Source organism: Cucumis sativus, chromosome 1 (genome assembly GCF_000004075.3).
Source record: "Cucumis sativus cultivar 9930 chromosome 1, Cucumber_9930_V3, whole genome shotgun sequence".
In the NCBI taxonomy this organism is placed as follows: Eukaryota; Viridiplantae; Streptophyta; class Magnoliopsida; order Cucurbitales; family Cucurbitaceae; genus Cucumis; species Cucumis sativus.
Window position 1 is genome coordinate 29,688,131 of NC_026655.2, and position 23,903 is coordinate 29,712,033.

General features: G+C 34.6%; 1 protein-coding gene across 1 annotated transcript in view; it reads left to right on the forward strand.

Annotated features, from left to right (window-relative positions):
• Positions 1 to 6,942: 6,942 nt before the first annotated feature.
• Positions 6,943 to 23,903, forward strand: part of LOC101205181 (zinc finger CCCH domain-containing protein 16) — a 28,990-nt gene continuing 12,029 nt past the window's right edge. Inside the window, exons 1-5 of the mRNA XM_011661909.2 lie at positions 6,943 to 7,158; positions 13,533 to 13,677; positions 20,421 to 20,512; positions 20,603 to 20,698; positions 22,682 to 22,775. Of these exons, the coding sequence (XP_011660211.1) occupies positions 7,115 to 7,158; positions 13,533 to 13,677; positions 20,421 to 20,512; positions 20,603 to 20,698; positions 22,682 to 22,775 (471 nt within the window). The 5' untranslated portion in view covers positions 6,943 to 7,114. The remainder of the gene's footprint in view (positions 7,159 to 13,532; positions 13,678 to 20,420; positions 20,513 to 20,602; positions 20,699 to 22,681; positions 22,776 to 23,903) is intronic.

The window sequence follows — 23,903 nt, forward strand, 5'->3', positions numbered from 1 at the left end:
AGCTGCGTGGTTCGGAATCAAATCTCTCTAAGTTAAATTGACTGATTTGATGGATTTTGTTTGATACTTAGTGATTTTTTTTAATTGTATATCCTAAATTTTATCATTTATAAATTATTAAATTAATTTTTTATTCTATTGTTTTTTCATGATAATAGTGCAAAAACGAAAAATTTTAACATTTAATAACAATCATTTTGATCTAAGTTGCACTAACATAAATGTTATAATTAAGAATATTACAAACCATCCACAAAATAGAACGAGTCATTTAATTAGATGGAGTTTACAAAAGTTCAGTTAAATAACATTTGAAATGGTCTAGTTTGTTTAAAAAATAAGTATAACCAAAAGGGTCAAACAAAAGTGAAAATCAATAAAATTACATTTAGCGATGATTATGGTTGCATTTCTAATATACGCATGCATTTTATGTACTTCCATTATGTTGGTTAGTCAAGGAATGTGTGCGACATCATACAGTCAAGTAATGGAGACTCGACTACAGTTGAACAATCATCAACATTCATTATAGGAATAGTTTGTAATTAAGCATATAATTGTTTGCATATGGATTATTCTATTTTCATTTTTTCTTTATGTAATGAAGCAATCTTTTCAATTTCCTTGAAAGTTTCTAGCATACTTATGCGAAATGTGTCTATGAGGTCCCCTGAATATGATTGTCTTTTTTTTACTTGGCCTAGTTAATCTAGCATCATGTGTCATACTTGTTTTAGTGGATGACATGTCCTCCTCCGATGGTGGCTCGAGTCCATGTAGATTTGGAATATCAAAGTCTTCGAGATTAATGTCCATGTCATCTTCTTCGATATATTTTTCACTATGTGAGCCCATTTCAATGCGTGCCTTACATTTACTACTAATAGCCCTATCTCTACCAAACACAATTCCTCAGTTATAGAAGTAAGGAAATGATTTATTTAGTAGGCCTCGAGCATTGAGGTGTCCCTACATGGAGTTAACAAATGTAACTGTATTATATTTGACTTTTATAGAAAGTATGAATTATATTCATCGTCTTATCTTAACCCAATCATCGAATACGGATTTCTCTACCTCAATGCACTTTTGTTCCTCATTCTAGCCAAACTCACTACACACTAGCCCCATCATCTCTTCTATGGCAGTGTACCACTTCTTCAAAATTTTCACTCTCGACTCTAGATTTGGAGTTATTTGTATGTTGCTTCCATAAATTATTTATTTCATTATATTTTGTATTTGTACCAAGTATCTCGGTTTGAATGTCCTATTATCATCTCTTCAGCCACCTTCCTCCACTAGTTGTAGTAAGCACTCAACTAATGCCTCATCCTTAATGGTTGTCTACCAATTCTTAGTGGCTTTTGAATTTGTCAACATCATCTAAATTAGCACATAAATTTTAGAAAAGTCAATGTATACAAAATTTATAGATTGACGTACAGATATCTTAGTTCTCATAATTTAGAGGGAACCTCTATGTATTTCTAACTCCATTTACACACAAAAATAGTTAAGTACAGATAACATTATCATAAAACAACAAGATTATATGAGAAACTAAACTACATCTATTAGTCACACACTATTCCAATCCTCAAACATTTGGTTTGCAAGATTATACCTTCATTCAATCCAAACATTAGTCATTTCCACGAAGTTTATATTCTTAATGTTCATCTCGCTTGAATCACCTTCACCAAGATGTGGCTCCTCAAATGTTGCTTTTGAACCTCTTTCTCTATGTATCAAGTTATGTAAGAGGCAACATGTCGTTATTATTTTACATTGTATGTCAACAAGGTAATAGGGTAATAGGTCTCCCTCGTAGAATGGCTCACTGATCCTTCAATAATCCAAATACTTTTTCAATAACGTTTCTAGCATAAAAATGTTTCATGTTAAATAACTTTCACTTGCAGGTTGGTGGGTTTCTTCCACACCATTTAGTTAGATGGTAATGATAAACTTGGTATGGAGTGAGAAATCCTTCAGCATTCGGATAACCAGCATCACACAAGTAGTAGTACCCTGCCCATATTGCGTCCATTATGAATTATTAGGGTACACAATATTAAATGAGCATATGGTCTAACACCAATGTGTGGAGAGAAGAAAATGCATTATCTTACCCTTTGGGAATTTTTGACCAATGGGTCATGACACTGCATCTCTAAGTACCATCGAATCAGATACAAACTCTTCCCATCTAGGCACGACAAATATGAACTCACCTATTTGCAAATACACTAAGTACATTTGTAGTAATGTCACCCTTTCTAGACCTATATCTTGGGTGATCACTCACACTTATGTTCACTTTAATGTTTGTACCATAGAGTACCTATGATTTTCCACTTAACACAAAATGTAAATAAATAGTCGGTTAACAAAAGGTATACAAACGAAAGAAAGAAACTAAGAATTTTTTTAAAACAATGACCATTTCGCAAAAATAGAAAATAAGATTTTCTGAAAAGAAGCATAAGTATTTTGAGACTAAAGCTTTCCCCGTTTAGAAGTGTGAAATAATGATGTCTTCCGCATGAAAATAGAAGAAAACAAAGGGAAAAAGTAGGTCATTTGATTACTTTGCGAAAAGCTTATTGCAAAAGAACTTGATGCCTGCTTTTCTTATCGCAGGATATTAAGCAAAGAAGAGTGAAGCTTAGCGAATAGAACATGGTACACGAGGAGATTCAACCAACCTCTTCAATGCGAGGAAGCAGATGTTAGACGATTAAGCCACCAGTAAACAAAAGAGGTTGGCGGTAATATTAGAAAATGACAATTGGGACAGGCTACACAACGTAACTACAACTTTTCAAAAGTCTTAATGGCACGTATTGGCATGTTAGCACCACTTCGTATATATAAACAGAGTTTCCCTCTTCAGAATGGTGTGCACAATTGGCTGAAAGAGCAAGTTTCACAATTCATCCATCCTTCTCTTTTACCTTAAGTTTTAGGTGAGACCTTAAAGCTGAAGAGAGAGAGAGAGAGATCCCTCAATCTCATTGTTTCCCTTCATCTATAGGCAAAAAGCATAGCCAAGGAGCATGAACAATCAAACTCCCCGGGGTAACACATCTGTTGTAGTTTCATTTTATCATTTTTATCTAGTGTTGTTCTATAAGCAAAACGTCATGGTTGAAAGGTCTACAATATCAATTATGAAAGCAATGCATTTCTTCTTCCATTCTCCCATTTTATTACCCCTTCCATATACTTGTAATTGATTAGCTAAATAGAAACGAATGATGTGCTCAATACTACAAAAGTTATAATGAATGTCGTAAGAGTTTTGTTTAGTTAAATGTGTGTATCATAGCCTTGCTCATTCGAGAGTAGAGAAAAAGTAGAGATTATATTCACAAAGAAGGTGAAAACCATATTTAACTAAGCACATGGCGAGAAGAATGCAACAATACCTTCTTGTCGCCAAACTCATCCTCTACATACGCTACCAAGAGGTTAATGTGTGTGACAGAAGCACTGAAAGGTGTGTCTTAATTGAGGATTAGTTAATGTTACTTCAATAAAAAAAACTTAGATAACTGCATTGCTTAACTTGTAGATTTTCATTTCGAAAGGCGAGCAAGTATGGTTTTGCACTAAAGAGTTGCTAGCCTTAATTATTGGTTAAGAGATGTTTATATCGCCTCAAGATGTTGAGTCATCGATTGTAGCATTTGGTAGTTCAATTTTTCTTCTCCTATCTATGTTCAGTTCTTATTTCATTATGTCATAACGTCATGTTCACCTTGCACTCCCAAGAACAATAATGTAAATAGTTAGAGTTGCTTATATAATGTGCATATGACTTACTGTATAGTGTATACCGCATGAGTTAGTACACAATTAGATAAATTAGAAGCTTATATTCTCTGAGTTCACCTTTAAACTTATCAAGAAACCTCTCATCGATATTACTTGGGTGATACAGAGGAAAGCTTGCACGATAAAGTTTAAATGATCATGTAGCAACATAAGAATAGGAATTCATCTTTTATCACATGACACTTCTTCACTGCCCATTAGTCATCAAATTTAAAGTCTTTCACACTAGCCTACAATTGCGAAACTCGAGATAATTTAATGCATGATTAAAAACAAGTACAAAACGCTTGTGTTATTTGGCTCAATTTTACACCTATTACACAACTGAGGGAATAGGACTTGGATTTCTCAATTGTTGTATAGATCAATGAGATTCCCTTTTTCCTTTTCTCTCTTCCTTTACTTGTGCCCGCAAGATCTTTTTTATTGTATTTTTCTTCTCCCCTTCTTACGAATAGGCACTTCCTCCTCCGACAGGTAGCTTTTATCGATCCTTCTCTTGAACTCCTCGACGGTTTCTTCCTCTACCACTTCATTACTTCTACTTCTTTTTCCAAGGGCACATATTTCCTTTGATATTCTTTCTTATGCCTCTTTTGCTAACCCTTTAAAATCAACATCAGGCGAGGAAGGGCTCTCTATTAAAAGCTCAATATCCTCCTTCCTCGTCTGGCTACCGTCTTTTCTTTCTTCTTCTTTTGTTATTCTTTTTACATTTTCTTTTATTCATGTCTATATTTTCACTTTCTTTTGCTTCTTCCCGTACATTTCTTTTTATTCCTCTATTTTTCTCTCCAATCTTTTTATAGTTTTTCTCGCCCTCCCTTGAGGGCTTCAATAAGAAAAGTATCCTCAGTCATGGTTACTAAGTGGTCTAAGAATGATTAATGAAACGTAGAAGGAACAAAGTGAAGGTACAAATGGTGAAGTTTTTGTGAGTGTAAGAGCTTAAGGCTGATTGCATAATATGTTTAGCTAATGCTTAGGATTTAAAGTTTTTGAGCTATTTAAATAGGCATTCTTAACTAGGGTTAAAGGGTTGGTTAACTTACAATTAAGGTTTTGTCATATTAAATGTAGCATGATAGACATGATAAACAACTCGTGGCTCGAGGTATGACACATCCATTGGTCCTTGGAAGTTTAAGAACTTTAAAGAGTGATGAGATGTTTCATACTCCCTAAAAATCCTAACGCTTATCAATGAAACCTACTCTCAGCCCTGTCGTACGAGAAGGTCAGAATGCATGATGTTGTTTGACTCAATCCTTCTCATAGGCTAGCTTCATCACATTTGTCTTATCCAATCAGCTTGAAACTTTGCGAGCTGGCGCACAATCTCTATTTTATGACTAAAGGGTATTCAGAACTCGAATACAAAACTAATTTACAAGTATAAGAATAATTAGATAAGTATAAAAGTATAAGTAGGTTCACAAATATAGGGATGCAATTCTTAGTAAAAAAAAAGTTCAAAGAATTATACATTACATATGCATCCATGTTTTTGAGCATAACTTTTCTATTAAGTGGGGAAAGAGTTTTGCTCCGTGAGGATGCTTAACCTAAGCTATAATGTGCTCGCTTATGATGTCACCTATGTTCATCCGTATCTCCTTCATTACGTAGTAAACCAACATGATAAGATGTGTTTGAGGGAAATGTTATGTATGTACTGTTATGAAATTTATTTTTTATACATTTTTTTAAAATTCATATTCTAAATCCAACCAAAATTTTGTATATTTAATTTACTAAATTATTCTATTTTTGTAAAACAATTTTCAATAATTTATTTACATGTGTCGTCTATTTCCAACATTTTTTACGTTGTCGTCATGTGTAAATAATTTATTGATTTTTTAAAGAAATTTGTATTCTAAATCTAATGCACAGATTTCTTTGACGTAATTGTTATGTGCAAATAAATTATTAATTTTTTTTAAAAAATTCATATTCTAACTCCAATACACAAATTTTGTATATTTAATTTACCAAATCGTTATAGTTTTCGTAACACAATTTTTCTTAATTTATTTAAATACAATATGAACTTTTTTTTAAGTAATCGTTTCGGTTGAATAAATTACTATTTTTCTTTTAAGGATAAAACATTATCAATTTTCTTCTTATCTCAATGTTATGTTTTTTTTCTCGTCTTTTTAAATTAAAATATTGTTGTTCCAGGAGCAACAAAAATGATAAAAAAATTATAATAAATCAACGAAAGATATAAAAATAAGGAAGAATAAAGAAAAAAAAAGTACATTTTGGAAAAATACAACATAAATTGGTAAAAAATTAGATTCAAAATTTAATTCAAATAAATATTAAATCAAATCTCACCATTAAATTGATTTTTTAAAAAAGAAAATTCTTATACATTTAAAGTTTAAATACTTCCAAAAAAAAATATTTGGTATATATTTTTTAGGTTGTTTAAGAATTCTAAAGTTAGTTAATTTAATATTAAATTGTCTTATTTGCTTTTGTTTTGATTTTTCTATAAGTTTAATAAAATTCATTTTTTAAAAATTTATTTAACTCAAAGTTATCCGAAATAGTTTAGATACATATAGACTAGTTTTAAAATAAAATATTTGAAAAGGTAAAAAACAAATAAAAGACATAAAATAATAAAAAAAATTAAAGTAAATACGAGTACTAAATGCATAAACTAATCACAATTAATATTTATTTAAATTTTATTTTGTAAATAAAATAAATTAAAAACAAAATTCTTTTAAGATTATTAAATTAATTAAAAACAAATAACATTTGATAAATAAAAGAGTATTTTTTTTAAAAAATGAAATGGTAAAAGTATGAAAATTGAAAAGGTAGGATTATGGAGAATTGAAAAAGTAAAATTATGGAGGGTTGAAGAGGGATTGAGAAGGAAGAGAGAGATGGAAGATGAGTTATGATAAACCTAAAACAAGAGTTATGATAGCCCTTCCCCGAGTTGAGTTACCATAACCCTATCCCAATAGTGATAATCCTTGTTCCAAACGGTCCTAAAAGTTGTTATTTTAGAATATGCGTCTTTGTCCTCCATTAAAAAAAAACTATTGTTATTTTTTATATTGGGTTTCAAATCAGTTTTTTCTCCACTAGAACGCGCACAAACTCGTGATAGCGGCGCGCCATAGCGCCGTATATGGAAGCTTGAAAGAAAGTTCCCAGAAAAAAAGTTCACGGAAATACTCATCGCCAAGGAGAGATTGAGCGCGAAGCAAAATCTGGAATATAGGGGCAAAGAGTAATTATGCATTACAAGAAACAACCCTGCAGAGATTTTCAGCGTGGCACGTACGGTGTATTTCCTTCATATTTTCGTCTATTTATTGCTTTTCCATCGCTATATTCGACAATTTCAGCCTATTTTCCCCTTCCTCGATTGTTTATAGTTGCTCATTTGTGCCAAGACTTTGATACACCGTATCTATTTCATTTACGAATGTACTGAAGACTAAGACTGTTGATAGTTTGAACCGGGCTGCAATGAACTAAGTGGGTTACGTTCTTTCTGAGATTTAGTGGATTCTACCAGCGCTTAAAATTTGATCCATTCAGGGAAGTAAGATACTTTTAAGGGTTCCCAAGTTTTTTGATTTGATTATAAAATGTGAGAGTAAATGGAATTTTAGTTAAAGGTTCGTTGAAGCTACATTTTTATGTTGCATGTTTATTATGCTTTTGCAGCACGTGCAAATTTAATGCACTATGCATATAAATCCGTTACTCTCTCTAGGATAATTCATCCATGTTCGTTGATATTTTTTTCGATAAGAAACATGTACATTCATATAACAAAAGAGAACAACCTAAGGGCAAGGGACAAGAGGGCCCTCCCCAAAAGAAACTAAAAGACGATGGCCTTCCAATTGTTGAATATCATAGAAAGGCTATAATTACAATAGTGTTTGGTGTAATTCGTACTCCACCAAGAAGCTGTGTGTTGCAACACAGTTCAAAAAGGATCAAAAGAATTATAGCTATCTTAAAAAATTCTACTATTCATTTCTTTCCAAATGCACCACAAAAGGGACTGGGTAGCACATCTGCATACGATGTTCCCTGCTATAACCTCTAATATTGAGCCTTTCAATCAACCAATCATCAACCTTACTAGGAAGACAAAGCTCCAAATAAAAAATTCTAAACAAGGTGTTCCAAGCTCTCCCTGTAAAGATAGAGTGCAAAAATAAGTGGTCCATGGTCTCCTTATCTTTGAAACAAAGGCAACACATCAATGGGCTGAGCATAGTGTACTTGAAATTTTTTGGAGTTTCTCATGAGTGTTAAGACTTCTATAAGTGAGCGCCATAAGAAAAATTTCACATTTTTTGGAATTTTAATCTTCCATATGTGCCGAATCAAAGGAACAACAATGGAAACTTTATCCATGTTCGTTGATATAGCTTAAGCTTTTTCGATGCCTGGGGATGTGCTGGTTGTTCAACAATAGTGTTTATATTTTTTTCATTTAAGAATTGTTGGGATGAGTTACTTCAATCATCTCCAATGATCACCTTTAACCTTCAACTTCATGTAACTACCGCCTCCGGCGATCAACTTTGACGATCACCTTCGATGACCTACATTGATATCTCCAACGACTAATGGTAAGTTCTCTCTCTCCCTTTCTCTCCTCCCTCTCTCCTCCTCCTCCTCCTTCCCTTTAACTTCATTGCTGTTTAGCCTCTCCGGTAAACACTGCTAGACGTCGCCGAGTACTTTGGCTTCTCCCTTGCAACCATTCTTAACTCACGAAGATGGAAGTAAAAAGCTGCAAAATTGACAATTTTTTTTTCTGCATCTGGTATGAAGAAGAAGCTTTTCACATTGAAGATGTTGAAGCTAAAATTACTATGACTTTATCAATCTTTCAACTTAGATGGTTCATTGATATGGTGAAAGATTTGAATAAGAAATCTGAAGAAGAGTATTTCTATAAGAAAGAAAAAATTGAGTGTGGAAGGGTTGTAACTTCCAAATTCAGAACCAAAAGTGGGTGGTTTCTGAGATGCATTTCATGGCCTAGTACTGGAGGGAGATCTTTTATTCATATACCCACTGGTGAAGATAAACAGGGGTGGAAAAGATTTGGAAAAATGTTGGAAGACTTCAAGGACATTCTTGAATACAAAATCTGGTTCTCCTCCCAAACCAAGTTCAACACCATTATGAAGCAGCCGACTAATAGTATGAAAGGGAGCTTTACGGAGAAAGCAGAATCAAATGAGACTTCCAAGAACTCCTTCTCCGATATTGCATCACAGAGTTCAAGCAAATTTTTGGGTGATTAAGAATTCAAAAGTCTTCAAAGCAGATTTTGATAATCTTTGGGTTGTTTCAAAACTTTTTGAATTTGATAGTTGGGTAAAAATTAATGAAGCATTAGAACTCTTTTTCGATTCAAAAGTTATCAACCCTTTCTTTGCAAACAATGCTTTAATTGAATTGGAACGTGGTCCTTTGAAGGAGTTCATTGAAAGTCCAGGTAGATGGCAATGTTTTGGTGCCTTTCATTTAAAGTTTGAAAAGTGGAATAATCTCATCCATGGAAGACCACTATATTCGAAAGGCTATGGAGGGTGGATTTCAATAAAAAATTTACCTCTTGATTATTGGTGTAATAAAACTTTTGAAGTGATTGTAGCTCATTTTGGAGGATTAGAAAATATTGCAGCTGAAACTATCAACTTCCTTAACGTCTCATAAGCCAAGATTCAAGTGAAGGAGAATAAGTGTGGTTTCATCCAGCTACTATTGAGATTTCTGATGAAAGAAGAGGAAACATTTTTTTGAATTTTGGGGATATTTCTGTTTTTAATCCACCCAGCAGAGTACAAGGTAATTTATCTACTTATGAATTTTCTAATCCAGTAGATATTGTCAGAATAAATCAAGTCATGAAGGATGAAGGTTTTGAGGAAGTTTCATTTAGCTCCAATTTTGAATTGCTTCTTCCTGCGAATTCCATCCCAAGGACGCAAAGGAACCCTCATAAGTTGTCTGAAAGGCTGCTCAATCACCTTCATCAGAGGTCGACATCAACTCACTGGAAATGCAAAGCATCATCAGATTCCGGGAAGTCTCCTCCTCATCCTCCGGCTATTGGCAGTTCCGTTAGTAATCAGATGGCAGAATTCAAATGGAAGTCAGAGAATTTCAAAAGTTGTTCAAAATCAGAATCACCATTTAGGAGAGGCTTAGTTTTCCCGCCAAAGAAGACATCTTTTAATTGTATTCCATTTGAAAAGTCACTCGAAGGATTCCAACAGTCACATATTTGCAGCACTAAAGATAATATTAATGTTGTTTCTAGAAACAAGAGTGCCAACAAGTCATTAATCACCACGAAGGCCAATAATATTAGTGCCTCCAACGTCTACTATTTTTGAAAATTTTGCATGCGAAAACGTTTCTGGTTTTAATAACCCCAGTATCCGAAAAGTCCTCTTTTGAATCTCTAAATGAAAGGAATAAAGAAAAAGAGGCCCACTTAAATAAATCCTTGAGTTACAACGATTTTTGCCCAAGCATTTTAGAGGACAACTCAGTGGATTTATTGCAAAAATCGTCGCAATATGTTTCAGATTCAGATTCTTCTTTTTCTGTTAAAACAGGGGGCCATCTGTCCTCAGAAGTGGGTTTTTTCAACTGTTCCAAGGGTGCCAAAGGCAGCAAGTCCTCTCTTATTCCAAAAATTCTTAAACACTATATCCGCAAGCAAACCTCCTTCAACAACATGTGGACTGCCCTGCTAAAATCTAAATTAAATGGGGTTTGTGACCTTAAAATTCCCCCTTTGGACTCTTTTCAGAATATCACCATCAAGCAGTCAGTTTCTGTCAACAACCCAGATCTCTTGGAAGTTTTATAGCTCTAAAATCCAAGTCCCTGAGCATTTTTCCAAGTCAGTAAATAGCTCTTCTCCTTCAAAGTGTCTCAACACTTCAAAATCCTCCACCTCTATTGCAAAGACATCTTGTCAGCAAGGCTTCTCTTGTAAAGTTGACTTAAGTCCTAAAGTCCACCCCAAAATTTTCTCTCCTATCAGTGTTAGCAGTGAAGAATCAGTTGATCTTAGTGAAGTTGACCCTATATTGGATGCAGAATTCGAAGGGAGGGACTTAATTGTTTTGTTTAATGAGGAAGGTTTTCTCCCAAATAATTTTCCACCAGATTTGCCTAAAGAGTTGATGTCAATAGTCAGTGAATATGGAATTATTCTGGCCTAATTTAAAAGTGCAGCCATCCCTAAAGAAAGTTTTGCTCGTGGTTCCTATGGTAAAGTATTGCTGGCTTTTCATCGTAACAGCCAAGAAGTATTTAGTTCAGAAGGTGAAAATGTTAATGTTTTGTGCAACTCATCTTTAGAAGTCTTCATTGCAAGAAACTATGGTTGCTCTTCTAACATTTCTCAAGCTTATTCTATGAGATTATCTGTTTCTTCATGAATCAAGTTATGGTTGAAAGAGGTGCTGGAATCTATTAAAGTGGCTTGTGGGAGAAATATTTTGGTATATATCTTTAGTACTTCTTCATGCATGGGGGATGAGTTTTCAATTGGAACATCAATTTGAAGATTCAACATGGTGTGTTATGGCGTTGTATTGGATGTACAACCTTTTGCTGATGCTGATATTATGAAAGATTTTTTTGTTCCTCTTCTGGTTTTGGTCTCCTTTGGCAAGTTAGCTTTGAGTTCACCGGTTGCTTCTTTTTGCTAGTCTCTTGATCCAAATGGTTTCCTTTTGAGAAAGTTATTTTGTTATGCTTTGTATTTATTTCTCTTCGTTTTGGTTTTGTTTTATCTTCATTTTTTCTGTTGGTTTTCGCCTTTTTAGCTTGTTCTTTGCGTTTGTTTTGTTTTAGTCGTTTTTTTCCTTGTATTCGCCGAGGTCGTCTTTGGGCAGTTTGTTTGGTTGCTTGTCTTTACTTTTTGCTCTTTGTATGATTCTCTTGGACTTTGAGCTTTAGTCTCATTTTCCTTTATTAATAAAGAAGCTTGTCTCCGTTTCAAAACAAAGATATCTCCAACAACTAACCATCAATTCAACCGTTTATATGCTAAAAAAAAACTTGGTCAGTGAAAGTAATTTTAAATACAAAATTAAAATATTCGTTCATGGTGTTTTGGGTGTTTATTACTCGTTTTGTATAGTAGTTTATAGCCTTGTGGCTTTACTTTTGGTTTTACCCAAAATGCCTCATATGATTGATGATAGTTGTTATCTCTTATATATACTATGATCATCTCTTTATCTAGCTAATATGAGGCTTTGATCATATTCTCAACATCAACATACATGCATAATAAATGCTAACTACAATTTGATATAAAATGTCATAAAAGACCCTAACCCCTTGTTCACCTTTTCTTTTTGTTTTTTGTTTTTTATTTTTGGTGTGTGTGTACAATACACTCGTACATTCCAGTTATGTGAAAGTTTATTATAGTTTTGTTGTTTGAATGAAACCATAATATTTTGTCTACCTCAAGTACAATGGTGATATGTGATGGTTTTAGGTTAACATCTCAACTAAGAGCTAAAACACTGAAAAAATATTTGCACAATTGAAGGATTAAATGAAAAGTTAAGTAAGCAAAAATAACCACAAGAAAATCATACCTTTTTAAATTGCAAAAAGCTGCACTATTTACCCCTAGCATAATGATTCAACTATGCACTAAACTCTAAACACAAACTTTCTAACTCCATTGACATATTAATTTCAGATTGTATAACTCAAACTCAACGACTCAAACAGCATCTAAGAGATTCTTGAAATTGGTAGTTCGTTGATGTAATTACTATAGTAAGAAAAAGATTTAAAAGCTTGGTTATAATTAGTCTGTTACAAACCATCATGGGTTGGCCTGGTGGTGAAAAAGGAGACATAATCTCAATAACTAACTAAGATTTTTAGTCTTTTAATTGACCGACTACCGGTTTTTTCCTTAATATGTTAATAATTGACCGACGGAGTTGAGCCTATATATAAAGCTCCTTCTTTCTTTCGTATGGATATAATAAAACAGGGTTTTTTCTTTAAGATGAGTCTTCAAGATTTTGGTTTACATCATTAGATCAAGTATCACGTCAGTTATTTAATTGAAATTCTTAGTATTAGGAACACATTGCATCATCATTGTCTAAAAGCTGATGTAGAATTCAATAGTTAGCCCTTAGGTCAGTAATCCCGTCTCAGGTGGAAAAATACTTATTCGTCGAAGTTTTTTCTTTGTAAGTTATATTTTCTTATGTTAATAAATTAACTGCAATTTTCATAAAGAACCATTTCCTTATGGGCTTTACATGTGAAACCCTTTTGTTGGATCGTGATGGAATCATGTTGTTAGTTCTTTAATTGAAGAAGAAACATCTTCTTGTATACTATCAAGCTTTGGCAATTATAATATGAGACCTAGATGGCCTAGCTAAACGAAGAGATTTAAATTATCCATTAGATTAGAAGAACTTTTTAAATGACTTGTCATTAGGGTCACTTTTTTTTTTTCTTCCCTTTCTTGGCTCATTCTTTCTTCTCTTGTTTCACGCCCCCAATTAAATCATATTGTGTTTTATGATTTATCCAAGTTGAGTTACTGGTGCCACTTATTTATATCTATGTGCTGCTTTATACTTACTACCTAATCTTTTATATTTCAGTTGTCAGTATGGTGAAAGGTGCAAATTTCTCCACGCCACTCAGCAAGCACAACAACAAAAACCTAATCCCTTTGGATTTGGAGTTCCTAACAACGGTCAATCTAAAGCGGTTGCTGATTTTGGATCCAAACAAAACCAATATAAGGTCTTCTTATTTTTGCGACCTTACGATAACAGATGATTGAAGTTATGACTAGCAACTTTACTTTTTTAATTATACACGTACAAGAATGTCTATATAAGGAGTTGGAGTTCATTTATATATCATTAGATCACATGAAAGAATGCCACTACCACTGTATACACAACACAAGACCCATTTAAAGACTTAGTTATGTTGGATGTGGACCTATATTAGCATAAGTAGCACGAACAAAGATACGGGACTTGGATATGACACAACACAAATATGTCAATATGGGGCATGCATACGAGGCAACACAAATATGACAATACAACAATTTATAAAAAAGTAGGAGTTGGACACAAATATGTTGAGGATGCATCATTTTATAAAATATATGTATATCTATTGATAGATTTACTACTTTTGTTATATCATAAATTAAGGGTCTGTTTGGATTGAATTAAGAACAAAATATTTTTCAATAATACATTTCCTTTTAAACACTTTTTTGGAAATGAGTTTAAAATTTAAACACTTAATGTTTGGTCAGACTTTTTTATAAGTGTTTATATGTGAATTTGATTTTTAAAGATTTCTCCAAAATATATTATTTTATAAATGAATTTTTTAAAAATGCATTGTTTTAATTTGCCAAACACTACCATTTTTTTCAAAATAGTTTTTTGACAAAATTAAACACTTTAGAATCTCAACCAAACACACTCTAAGCTGATAGGCTATAGTAAATTAAATTATTTCAAACAATTTTTTTTCTTGAATAGGAAATTAAGCCTTTCATTAATAAAATAAGAAGAGACTAATGCTCATAATACAAGGAAACGAAATTGAAATACCAAAATACCAAAACAAATACACAGAAAAGAGAAGGGTGCAAGAGAAAAAAAACTAATCCAGATGAAACAGGAAGAGGCTTGAACGTGAGCTGAAACAAAATGTGCAATCCAAGGAAAAGGTTTATATCAAAATCAATATTAATTAAAAGGAAATAAAATACGAAGGGTTTGAACATAAAACCTTTTGCCTTGATACTATTTTAAATCACCAATCATCCTAAAGACTTTCAATTGATAGGTTATAGTAAAGTTAATTATATCCATACTTGAAAGAACTTGAAAATAGAAAACATATGTAAATGCAAGAGAAAAAATGTGCTTGTAGTAGTGGACAATGAAGGGGTTGTTTTTATGAGTGAGAGGGATTGGGGAAGTGGTTATTTCCTGTTTTTTTCAAGCTTGATGGTGTTGAGGTTACTCCGGAACCCTTCATTCAAGGTTTTGACTGGAGTTCCATTTACAAAAGGGATAGCAAGATTTGGTTCGTTTTCTTTGGAAGAAATCAGAAATGCTGTCTTTGGTTACGATAGAAGTAAGTCTCCTGGTTTAGATGGTTTCTTGATGGCCTTCTTTCAAGATAGTTGTGATCTCCTTAAGGGGGAGCTGAAAAACTTTTTAAGGAATTTTCTAAGAGGGTCATTTTGACCCTTTCTATTTTTGAAATCTTTGTTTGTCTTATCCTAATGAAGGATAAGATCAACAAGGTGGGCTGTTTTTATTTGGATATGATGAGAACGCTAAGCGGGTGTCAAACTAGTTGAGATGTCCGGGTGTGTCTATTGATCCTATGGTCTCTTTTTGTTTTGCTCTTTGTATAAACCTTTTGTACTTTGAGCTTTATTATTATCTTAAAGAGGTCGGTTTATTTTCTAGAAAAAAATAAGATCAACAAGGTTAAGGACCACAGGTTTATTAGTCTCATTATCAGTGTCTATAAAATTTTAGCTAAGGTTATTGGGTTGAAAAAAGTCCTTACAATGATTTCTGAGATGCAAAGTGCTTTTATTGCGAATAGGCAAAATTTAACCATATAAGCCGAGGCTTCTTTGGTAGAGACGGACCCTCCAGAAGTTGAAACACCGAGGAGCTAAGGGAACCTTTGAAGACCCAAGCAATATCAAAGATGGAGAAGAGACCGTTCCAGCAAAAGGAAGTAAAGGGACAAAGCAGAAAGAGGGGGAGTAACGACTCGTTGGCCTTCAAACAAAGAGGGCAAACTAAAGGCAGGAGGCACCTATTGGGGGACTTCTTTTAGAGAATATTTGTACAATGAAGAGACTCGAAAAGCATGATCCAAGCAGAATATTAACTCTCCATGGGCTGTTTGACTTCCATAAGGCTTTGAATAATCTTTTATCCATTGGGGAGGTAGAAATAAGGTGGGACGAGAGAGATTTGACAGTGGAACTACCATGCTGGCCAATTGACCAAACTTTATAGTCCTCAGAAACGTTCACTTTTTCAGACGAGAGGAAAGCTAATAAGGAGCTGAATTCTGCAATTTCCTCTTCTTTCAAGCTTCTTCTAAATGAAAGGGACCAAGATAGGGTAGTGGTTCCACCGACCTCCACACTCTAGAGATACTAACCCAAGGACTCCTTAGGCTATTTCCAGACTTTCCCGAAGTAAACCAGTCGAAAGCCTCTTTGCCGTGGATGCTACTAATAATTTTCCTCCAAAAGGCTGTTTCTTCCTTTGAATGTCTCCATCCCCACTTAGCAAGCAAAGCTGAATTGTGAATTTTAATGCCCCTAAGCCAAGGCCCCCATCCTTTAACGGAAGGGAAACCAAACTCCATTTCACAAGATGATTGAGCTTGCCACCAATGAAGCCTTTCTGAAAGAAGTTCCTCATAATTTTTTCCCAAGAAATTGCCACATTCCCAGGGATAAAGAACAAAGATAGATAGTATGTAGGTAGGCTAGCCAAAACAACATTGCATAAGGTGTGTCTACCTTCTCTAGAGATGTTAAAATGCTTCCATCTATCTAATTTCTTGTGAACTCTATCTATGACTGGTTGCCAAAACTCCTTTCGCCTTGGGTAGCCTCCTAAGGGAAGACCTAAGTATAAGATGGGTAGTTTTTCTGCCTTGCAACCAAGCTGGGCTGCCTTTTGGAACAAGGCGTCCTCACTCACATTTACACCACTAAGAGCTAATTTTTTCCAATTAACTTTCTGCCCCGAACACCATTCAAAGAGCCTAATGGCTTCCTTTAGCTTGAGAAGCATCCGTTCATCATATTTGCAGAATAGGAATGAGAACCATCCTTGCTTTGAATCTCCTGAGAAAATATAGATAAAAGATTGGACTTCGTAGACATTTCGAGCTACACACCTCATAAACCAACCTGATGGGGTTTGGAATTTAGTTAGCCTTGTTGTTTCATGTCTTTCCTTACCGTTTTTTATGAAAGACTTCCATTCTGGTTCTTTGACTAGAGTCATAAGTGCATACATAAACCATTCAAGTTGGAACTTGAATAAACAAATAATTTTCTGGAAATCAACGTCTTTGATGTGGAAGTGCCCCTTTTCATACCATATGCAGTAATAGGAATCAACGATTTCTGAAATTGCTGATCTTGATGGAGATTTGAGGAGTGTCCGGAGCCAGGGGAAGGGGGAGAGAGGAGAGAGGAGAGAGAAAAGAGAGAACTTACCTTCCCATACTGTCCCAAATGAACCAGCTTCTAATAATGAGGGGAAGTGATTGAAGAACAACTTTACTTGCCTCAAGGCTCTTGTGTTGTCAAATATTTCATCCCGATCTTTTGGATTAAGAATCTATCAATGAGAGATCTTGAATTTGTGTTCCCATCTCTGACCCATGAAAACCTTCCATTGGCTAAAGGACTCTCCAGCAAGCTACTTTCTTCTATAAACTGTTAAATCTTCTCATTTCTCTAGTCATTCTACCCAGTGGAAATCTGTCATATGGCCTTCTTGTCATGTTAAAATCACCTCTAAGGCACCAAGGCTGCATAATGTACTCTGCTAACGAGATAAACTCCGGCCAAATATGCCCTCTCTCTCATTATATTATTTTGGTACAAATCATCCAATTTACCTTGATTTAATTTAACAAACGCATTTTCTGCAAACAAAGAGAAACTGTCGTGCCATCCCTCTCAAGGATCAATTTTTCAAGCTTTTTAGAATTGCTTTATTGCCCAACGACTCGTTTGCAGCACATTGGGATATTGAAACTTTATCTTAGTCCTTATCTTTTAGAAGATGTTTGAAAGAAGATGAAATTGCAGAATTTCAATCCTTATTATACCTCCTCTCGTCTGAAAAAGTGAAAGATTTTGAAGAATATAGACATTGGTCCATTGACCATCAAGGCCGTTACACTGTTAAGTCTCTTTCGGTTCACCTACAAACTGCCTCCTCAATGGACAAACATTTATTTAAAGCTTTGTGTAAATCAAGAGCCCTTAGAGAATTAATATTCTGATTTCTGATCTGGATTATGGTATTTGGGGCCCTTAACTGTTCAGAAATCTTGCCAAGGAAATCCCCTAGTAAGTGCTTCTTCCTTCAGTCTCTCCTCTTTGTATGAAGGCTAATGAGGACCTTCTTCATCTCTTTATGATCTGTCCCTTTTCATCCTTCTGTTGGAGTAATGTTTTCTCTATCTTTAAAATTGATTGGGTTTTTGATGGGTCCCTAAGCTCAAATGTGCTTCAGCTTTTGACGGGTCCGTTTATATCTAAGAAACCAATTTTAATATGGGTAAACATGTCCAAAGCTCTCCTCGCAAAAGTTTGGTTCGAGCATAACCAATGGATTTTTCAATATAAAGCTAGACCAAGGTTAGGAATTGTTTGCTCTGCAGAACGCAATGCAGCAGCATGGTGCGCTTTAAATAAGGAGTTTGAGAATTACTCCATTCAAGACATTTGCCTCAATTGTGACGTTTTTCTGTCTCAACCAGTTTTATAGTTGGTGATTTCGACTGCAGAATACTAAGTTTTGAAAGTTTCTTACAGCAGGCCTCTTTTTGAGTTCCGAGCTTTGTAGTCTTGGTGGATTGCTTCATTTTCTCCTTACTTTAGCCATAGTATTTTCATGTTTTGGCCTTCACAGGAGCTTTTTTGAAATTGAGACAAACTATTTTATAAATAATAACAACTCAAAGTACAATAGAGTTGTACAATGAGCGTAATAAAGAAGCCTAGAGAGCAATAAGTGAGGGGATCAGAAGGTGCACTCGAACATCTCAACCCTAAGCACCAAAACAACATATCCCAATTGAAGCTAGAAAACAAAACATGCCAAAATACAATGGAGACATAGTCCAGCCTATTGCAGAGAGCTGAAACAGAGAAATAAAGAAAATAAAGAAAGGGAAATGGGCAAATACAGCAGTACAAAGGCTGAGCCTATAGACAACTTATTCTCTGGTTTGTATTGCTGCCTTATTTTTGATAGTTTCATTTGTCTCGGCCCTATTGTATTAAGCTGGACATTGATTATTTTTAATTTGGTTTTGTTTCATTTCTTTGGGATATGATGTTTGACAATAAGGGGGTGTCAACCTAGTTAAGATGTCCGGGTGCGCTTCCTGATCCCCAGGCTCCCTCTTATAGGCTTCTTTATTACTCTCATTGTATAGTTCTCTTGTACTCTGAGTTTTATTATTAATAAAGAAGTTTGTCTCAATTTCAGAAAAAAAAAAAAACATTTGGAAGAAGTCTTCAAGTGATTTGGTGATCTCCATCCAAACACTGGACACAAACAGCTTTGATACAATTCATAGATTGCTGAAATCTTCCTTAAAAACGCCAAAATTCTTTTGTATCTAGTAGGCAGTATTGCTCTGTTTTTCCTTTGCTAGATTAGGGGGCTGCACTTGAGACCTTTTCTTTACATCCCTGTAACAGGGGACTGCGCTTGAGGCTTTTCCAACACTTTAATTGTGGTCTGTGTTTTCGTTGATGAAGCAGAGGATGGGGAGCTTTGATTTTCTTTTACTATATTCTCAAAGATCAAGTTGTGTCTCAATGAAGGAGAAGAACGCTCGGGGCAGACTGTGTTGAAAATTTGAAGCTTTTAAAATCAGTTGCCTCAATGGTTATCTAACGAGTGTAACATCTTTGTTTAAAAAACATTAAGCAATTGAAGGAGAGAATGCCAGCCTTGCTAAGAAGTAAGCACAGGAACATGAATATATTGTCGACTCCTAGTGACCAACCAAACGAAACATCTCAGAACCCAACCAAAGGTAGCTCTGAATTTTGATATTCTTGTCATTCCCAAGAGAAGAGAGAAGACAGAAGATAGGAGAGAGGAGAGAGGAGAAAGAAGAGAGAACTTACCTTTTAGACAGAGAAGTTTGCAATCTTGAGAGTACAAACCAATGATCTAATTATGAGGTTTACTACAATTATTACATTCATTGTTGTTATTTGCTTGGCCTTGTTTTTTTTTTATTTCTTCATAATTAGTTCTATTTTGGCACCTTCTGTTTGGTTGTCTTTTTTCTTCCTATGTTCTTTCATGTTTCCCAGTTGAATTTGGGAGTTTTTATATATTATGAATCAAATATAGACAAAAGACCAACTACCAGTGAAGAAAAATTCTTACAAATATGAAATTAACAATATACACGTAATAAATATCTAATATTTCAAAATTATAAAGGAAATCCAGCATTTCCAATAATTTTGTTTCTCATAAAAGAAAAAGTTTACGCTGCAACCATTACCAATAATTTTTTTAACCACGCCATGACCCAACAAGAACTACTAACTAAATCTCCTATGGAGATACCTTTCGAAATTGCTCCTTTTTTTGTGGCCTTGGAAGATAATTATTCTCTAGCTTTCTTGTTTTATGTTTTTTCTTAATTTTTCCTGGACTAACAATCATAATTTTAACTTGCTACTCCTTTTCCAATAGCCATTTGAAAACAAGTGGACTCGTCCTTCCACCCCTACGGGAAATGCTCAGTCTCGAAAACCAGACAATCATCTCCCGTCCTCTAATCACAAGTGTGTATCCAATCCTTTTCATCAGATTATGTTTTCCTCTTTTTGCTGCTGTTAGTCATAAATGTGGAAATGCAAATTTGTTATATGAAGATGCACAGATGGAGAGTCTTGCAAGCGTCAAATCGCTGAAGATTTTCAAAATGAGAGGCCATTATGGAAATTAACTTGTTACGGCCACAATAAAAAGTATGTTAACTCTGTGGACTCTTGTCATTATGCTAAAATTTTATTCTATTTCCTGCTGTTCTGAACAATTATTATTATTATTTTTGCATCAGTGAATCTTGCTAGATGTTCAGTTATTTTTTGTGGAAAACAGGAACTTAGAATTCACGTTTGGTGACATTTATTCGACAACTTAAAGAGTTTGTTTTGTTCTTTGAACGCAAGTTGCGCCTGGAGGCCTTCTGGCTGAGGGCACATTTGCTTGGCGTCAATCATCACTACAAAAAAAAGAAAGAAAAATAGTTGCTTTTGTGGGAGCGTTCAAATATAGGTGTTTTTGTGGAAACTAAGAAAGCGACGTAGAAGCACTCTTTTATTAGGACCCCATGGGGTGAAAGAAATGTTCAATGGGTGGGTTTGGAGTTAAAGTGAGGCATCCGTGGTAATGAAACTCCTTGGTTTACTAGATTTGAAGCAGCTCGATTGAACGCATCCCTTTGGTCCTCTCTCTTCAAGGCTTTTGCTGATTATGCAAGTCAAGATATTAGTTTAAACTGAAGTGCTCTCATCTCCACGAATTAAACTGTTGACAGCAATGGTGGAAAAGATGGCTCTCTTCCTCTACTACACTTCATAGTCTTGTTTGTTATATTTGAATGTTCTTTGATAAAATTGTAATTGTTTAAGTCTTTATTATGTAATTTGTAAGTCTCTTTTTGGAGGTGATGATGGTGCTAAGGAGTGTTAATCTAGTTGAGATGCCCGGATGTACCTTTTGATCTGTAGTTTTGTGCTTGTTGTTTTCATTTACTTTGAGCATTAGTCTCATAACATTGTCTTAATGAAGAGGCTTGATTCTTGTTAAAAAAAGTGAGGCATCCGGAGGTATTTCGATCCTCAAGGGATGGGAGTTTACTTAAAGTTTTATATGTTGTAAAAGTGGCGTTTTCTTTGTTAATTGGAATTAAGGAGGGGTTTTATTTTATTATTTTTTCCACTTTCTGTTTTCTTTTTTTGTATCCGTGTATGTCTGTGCCAAGTTACACGCCGCTTGACTTATCTCACGAAGCAACCCTGCTACTTGGGAGTTGGGACTCCAACAATACAAAAAAAAGAAAAAAAATGAAAACCACATTCTTTCATTAAGAAAAAAATTGAAAAAATACACAGGAGAATTATTAATAAGTGGCCTGTCTTCTTTTCAAAATGAAAAAGGCCACAAAAAGGGAGCTCTCTCTATAAGAAGGGACTCCAACGATAAGAGATAACACCTATCGATTAGTTGCAAAAGATCTTCAATATCGTTGCCCACAAAGAACATAGTACTGAACAAGGGACCAAATATGCTTAGGATCCCTTTCAACTCTACTAAACATCCTACTATTTCGCTCGGGATTGCACTCACCCCGGAATGCCTCTACCTAGTGCTCTCTTTCCAAGCTCTTTGGAAAATTTTCCATCCAAGATATTTATTTGTGTTGGATTTCCTTATATCTTTTGTAATATTCATTATGTATTATGTATACATTTATTATTTAAATTTTTAATATTTCTTTCCTTGTTTGTTGGTGGTCTTTCTTCTATATAAGAATAAGGTCTAGTAGCTGTCCTTAGAAGTAGGAATACAATAATATTCCTTTCTTCCCCTTTGCAACGATCTGTGCTTGATTGACACATTTGCTTTGGGTTGAGAGGAGTGCTAAAATCTAGCATGCTGCATATAGTTTTCTTTTATTATAATTATACATTCTACCGCCTGTCTTTTCCATTGATCCTCTAATTTTTTTTTGAAACGGAGACAAAAACTTGTATATTTATAAGAACTCTAAGTACAAGAGATTTATACGAAGAGAGCAATAAAGAAGAATTAGAAAGGGGAAACCTAATTTAAAATAGAATAGTATTCTTCGAATATTGAGTACTGGATCATCCCATATCCATGTTTTACACCTTTGGTGTGCTACTTTATCTGATTTCATACCAGTGGACCTTTTTTATTTGCAGTGAACCTTGTGACATTGTTGGTGATGTTAGTTATGAAGAACTACGAACAATTGCTTATGATGAAGCCAAACGAGGAATAAGTTTGCAATCAATTGTAAGGAAACAAGTCGACTGCTTTTGACTTCCTAAAACTGCATAATCTTCCTTGTTTTACATTTTGGTTGAGCATAATGTTCCTTGTTTTACATTTTGGTTGAGCATATTGTTCCTTGTTTTGCATTTTGGTTGAGCTTATTGTTCCTTGTTTTACATTTTGGTTGAGCATGTTGTTCCTTGTTTTATATTTTGGTTGAGCATATTGTATGTTGTTCCTTGTTTTACATTTTGGTTGAGCTTTCATAGGTGATTACATTTTCCAAATGAATTTCCATCTGGAAAAAAAAATAAAGTTTTGTTTCCCAAGGTTTGAATTAAGTTGCACTTGGGTCTTCTCTAATATTGGCATTTTAACCTTGTGAGGTTTTGAATAATTTCATTTTGTTCCTACTGTTAGCACTTCTAATGTTTTAAAAATTCCTACAGAGTGCGTACCTATGCTCAAAGCACAAGTCTGACTCCTCACCTTGGAAAGGTGTGACTTACAAAATAAGGGCGTGCCTCAAGGTGCACACCTTTTGTGAAGCCCTAAGGCTCAAAGCGTGGGGCCTTTGGGATTTTAGGTACTTCTAAGTTCTTCAGCTCGACAACTTCTTCCTTTACTTCTACTACAACTCCTTCTGGGCCTTCTTCTTCATTAAGGATAAATAACATTAGTTCCCTTTTTCTTTTACCTTACAACGATGCCTGTGGGAGTATTTCTCATTACATCTAAAGCAAAGCCCCTTATCCAAACGAGCTCTAAACTCTGCATTTGATAGTCTCTTCACTGGCGGCTCTCCCTTAGGGTAATTCCCTTTGATGAGAATAGCGATTTATTTCATGTGAAACTCATTCTTCCTTTGATTCCCTTTATCACTTCCCCCCTAAGTTGAGGTCCCACCCCTTCGGGTTCAGGAATTCCCAATTCTACCCGTGCAAATTGCAGCGCCAAGTTTCTATCATTATCCAATTGAGCTTCTCTCATGCAAGCGAATGTTTGAGGATATCTATTGACCAGTTCTACTTGTAAGGTTGGTTCTAATCCAGTCACAAAAGGCATCCATGAGCACACTTTGCCATATCAGGTAAAGAAGCCAAATAATTCACAAATTTCTTCACATAATCATTATAAGATCCTTCTTGC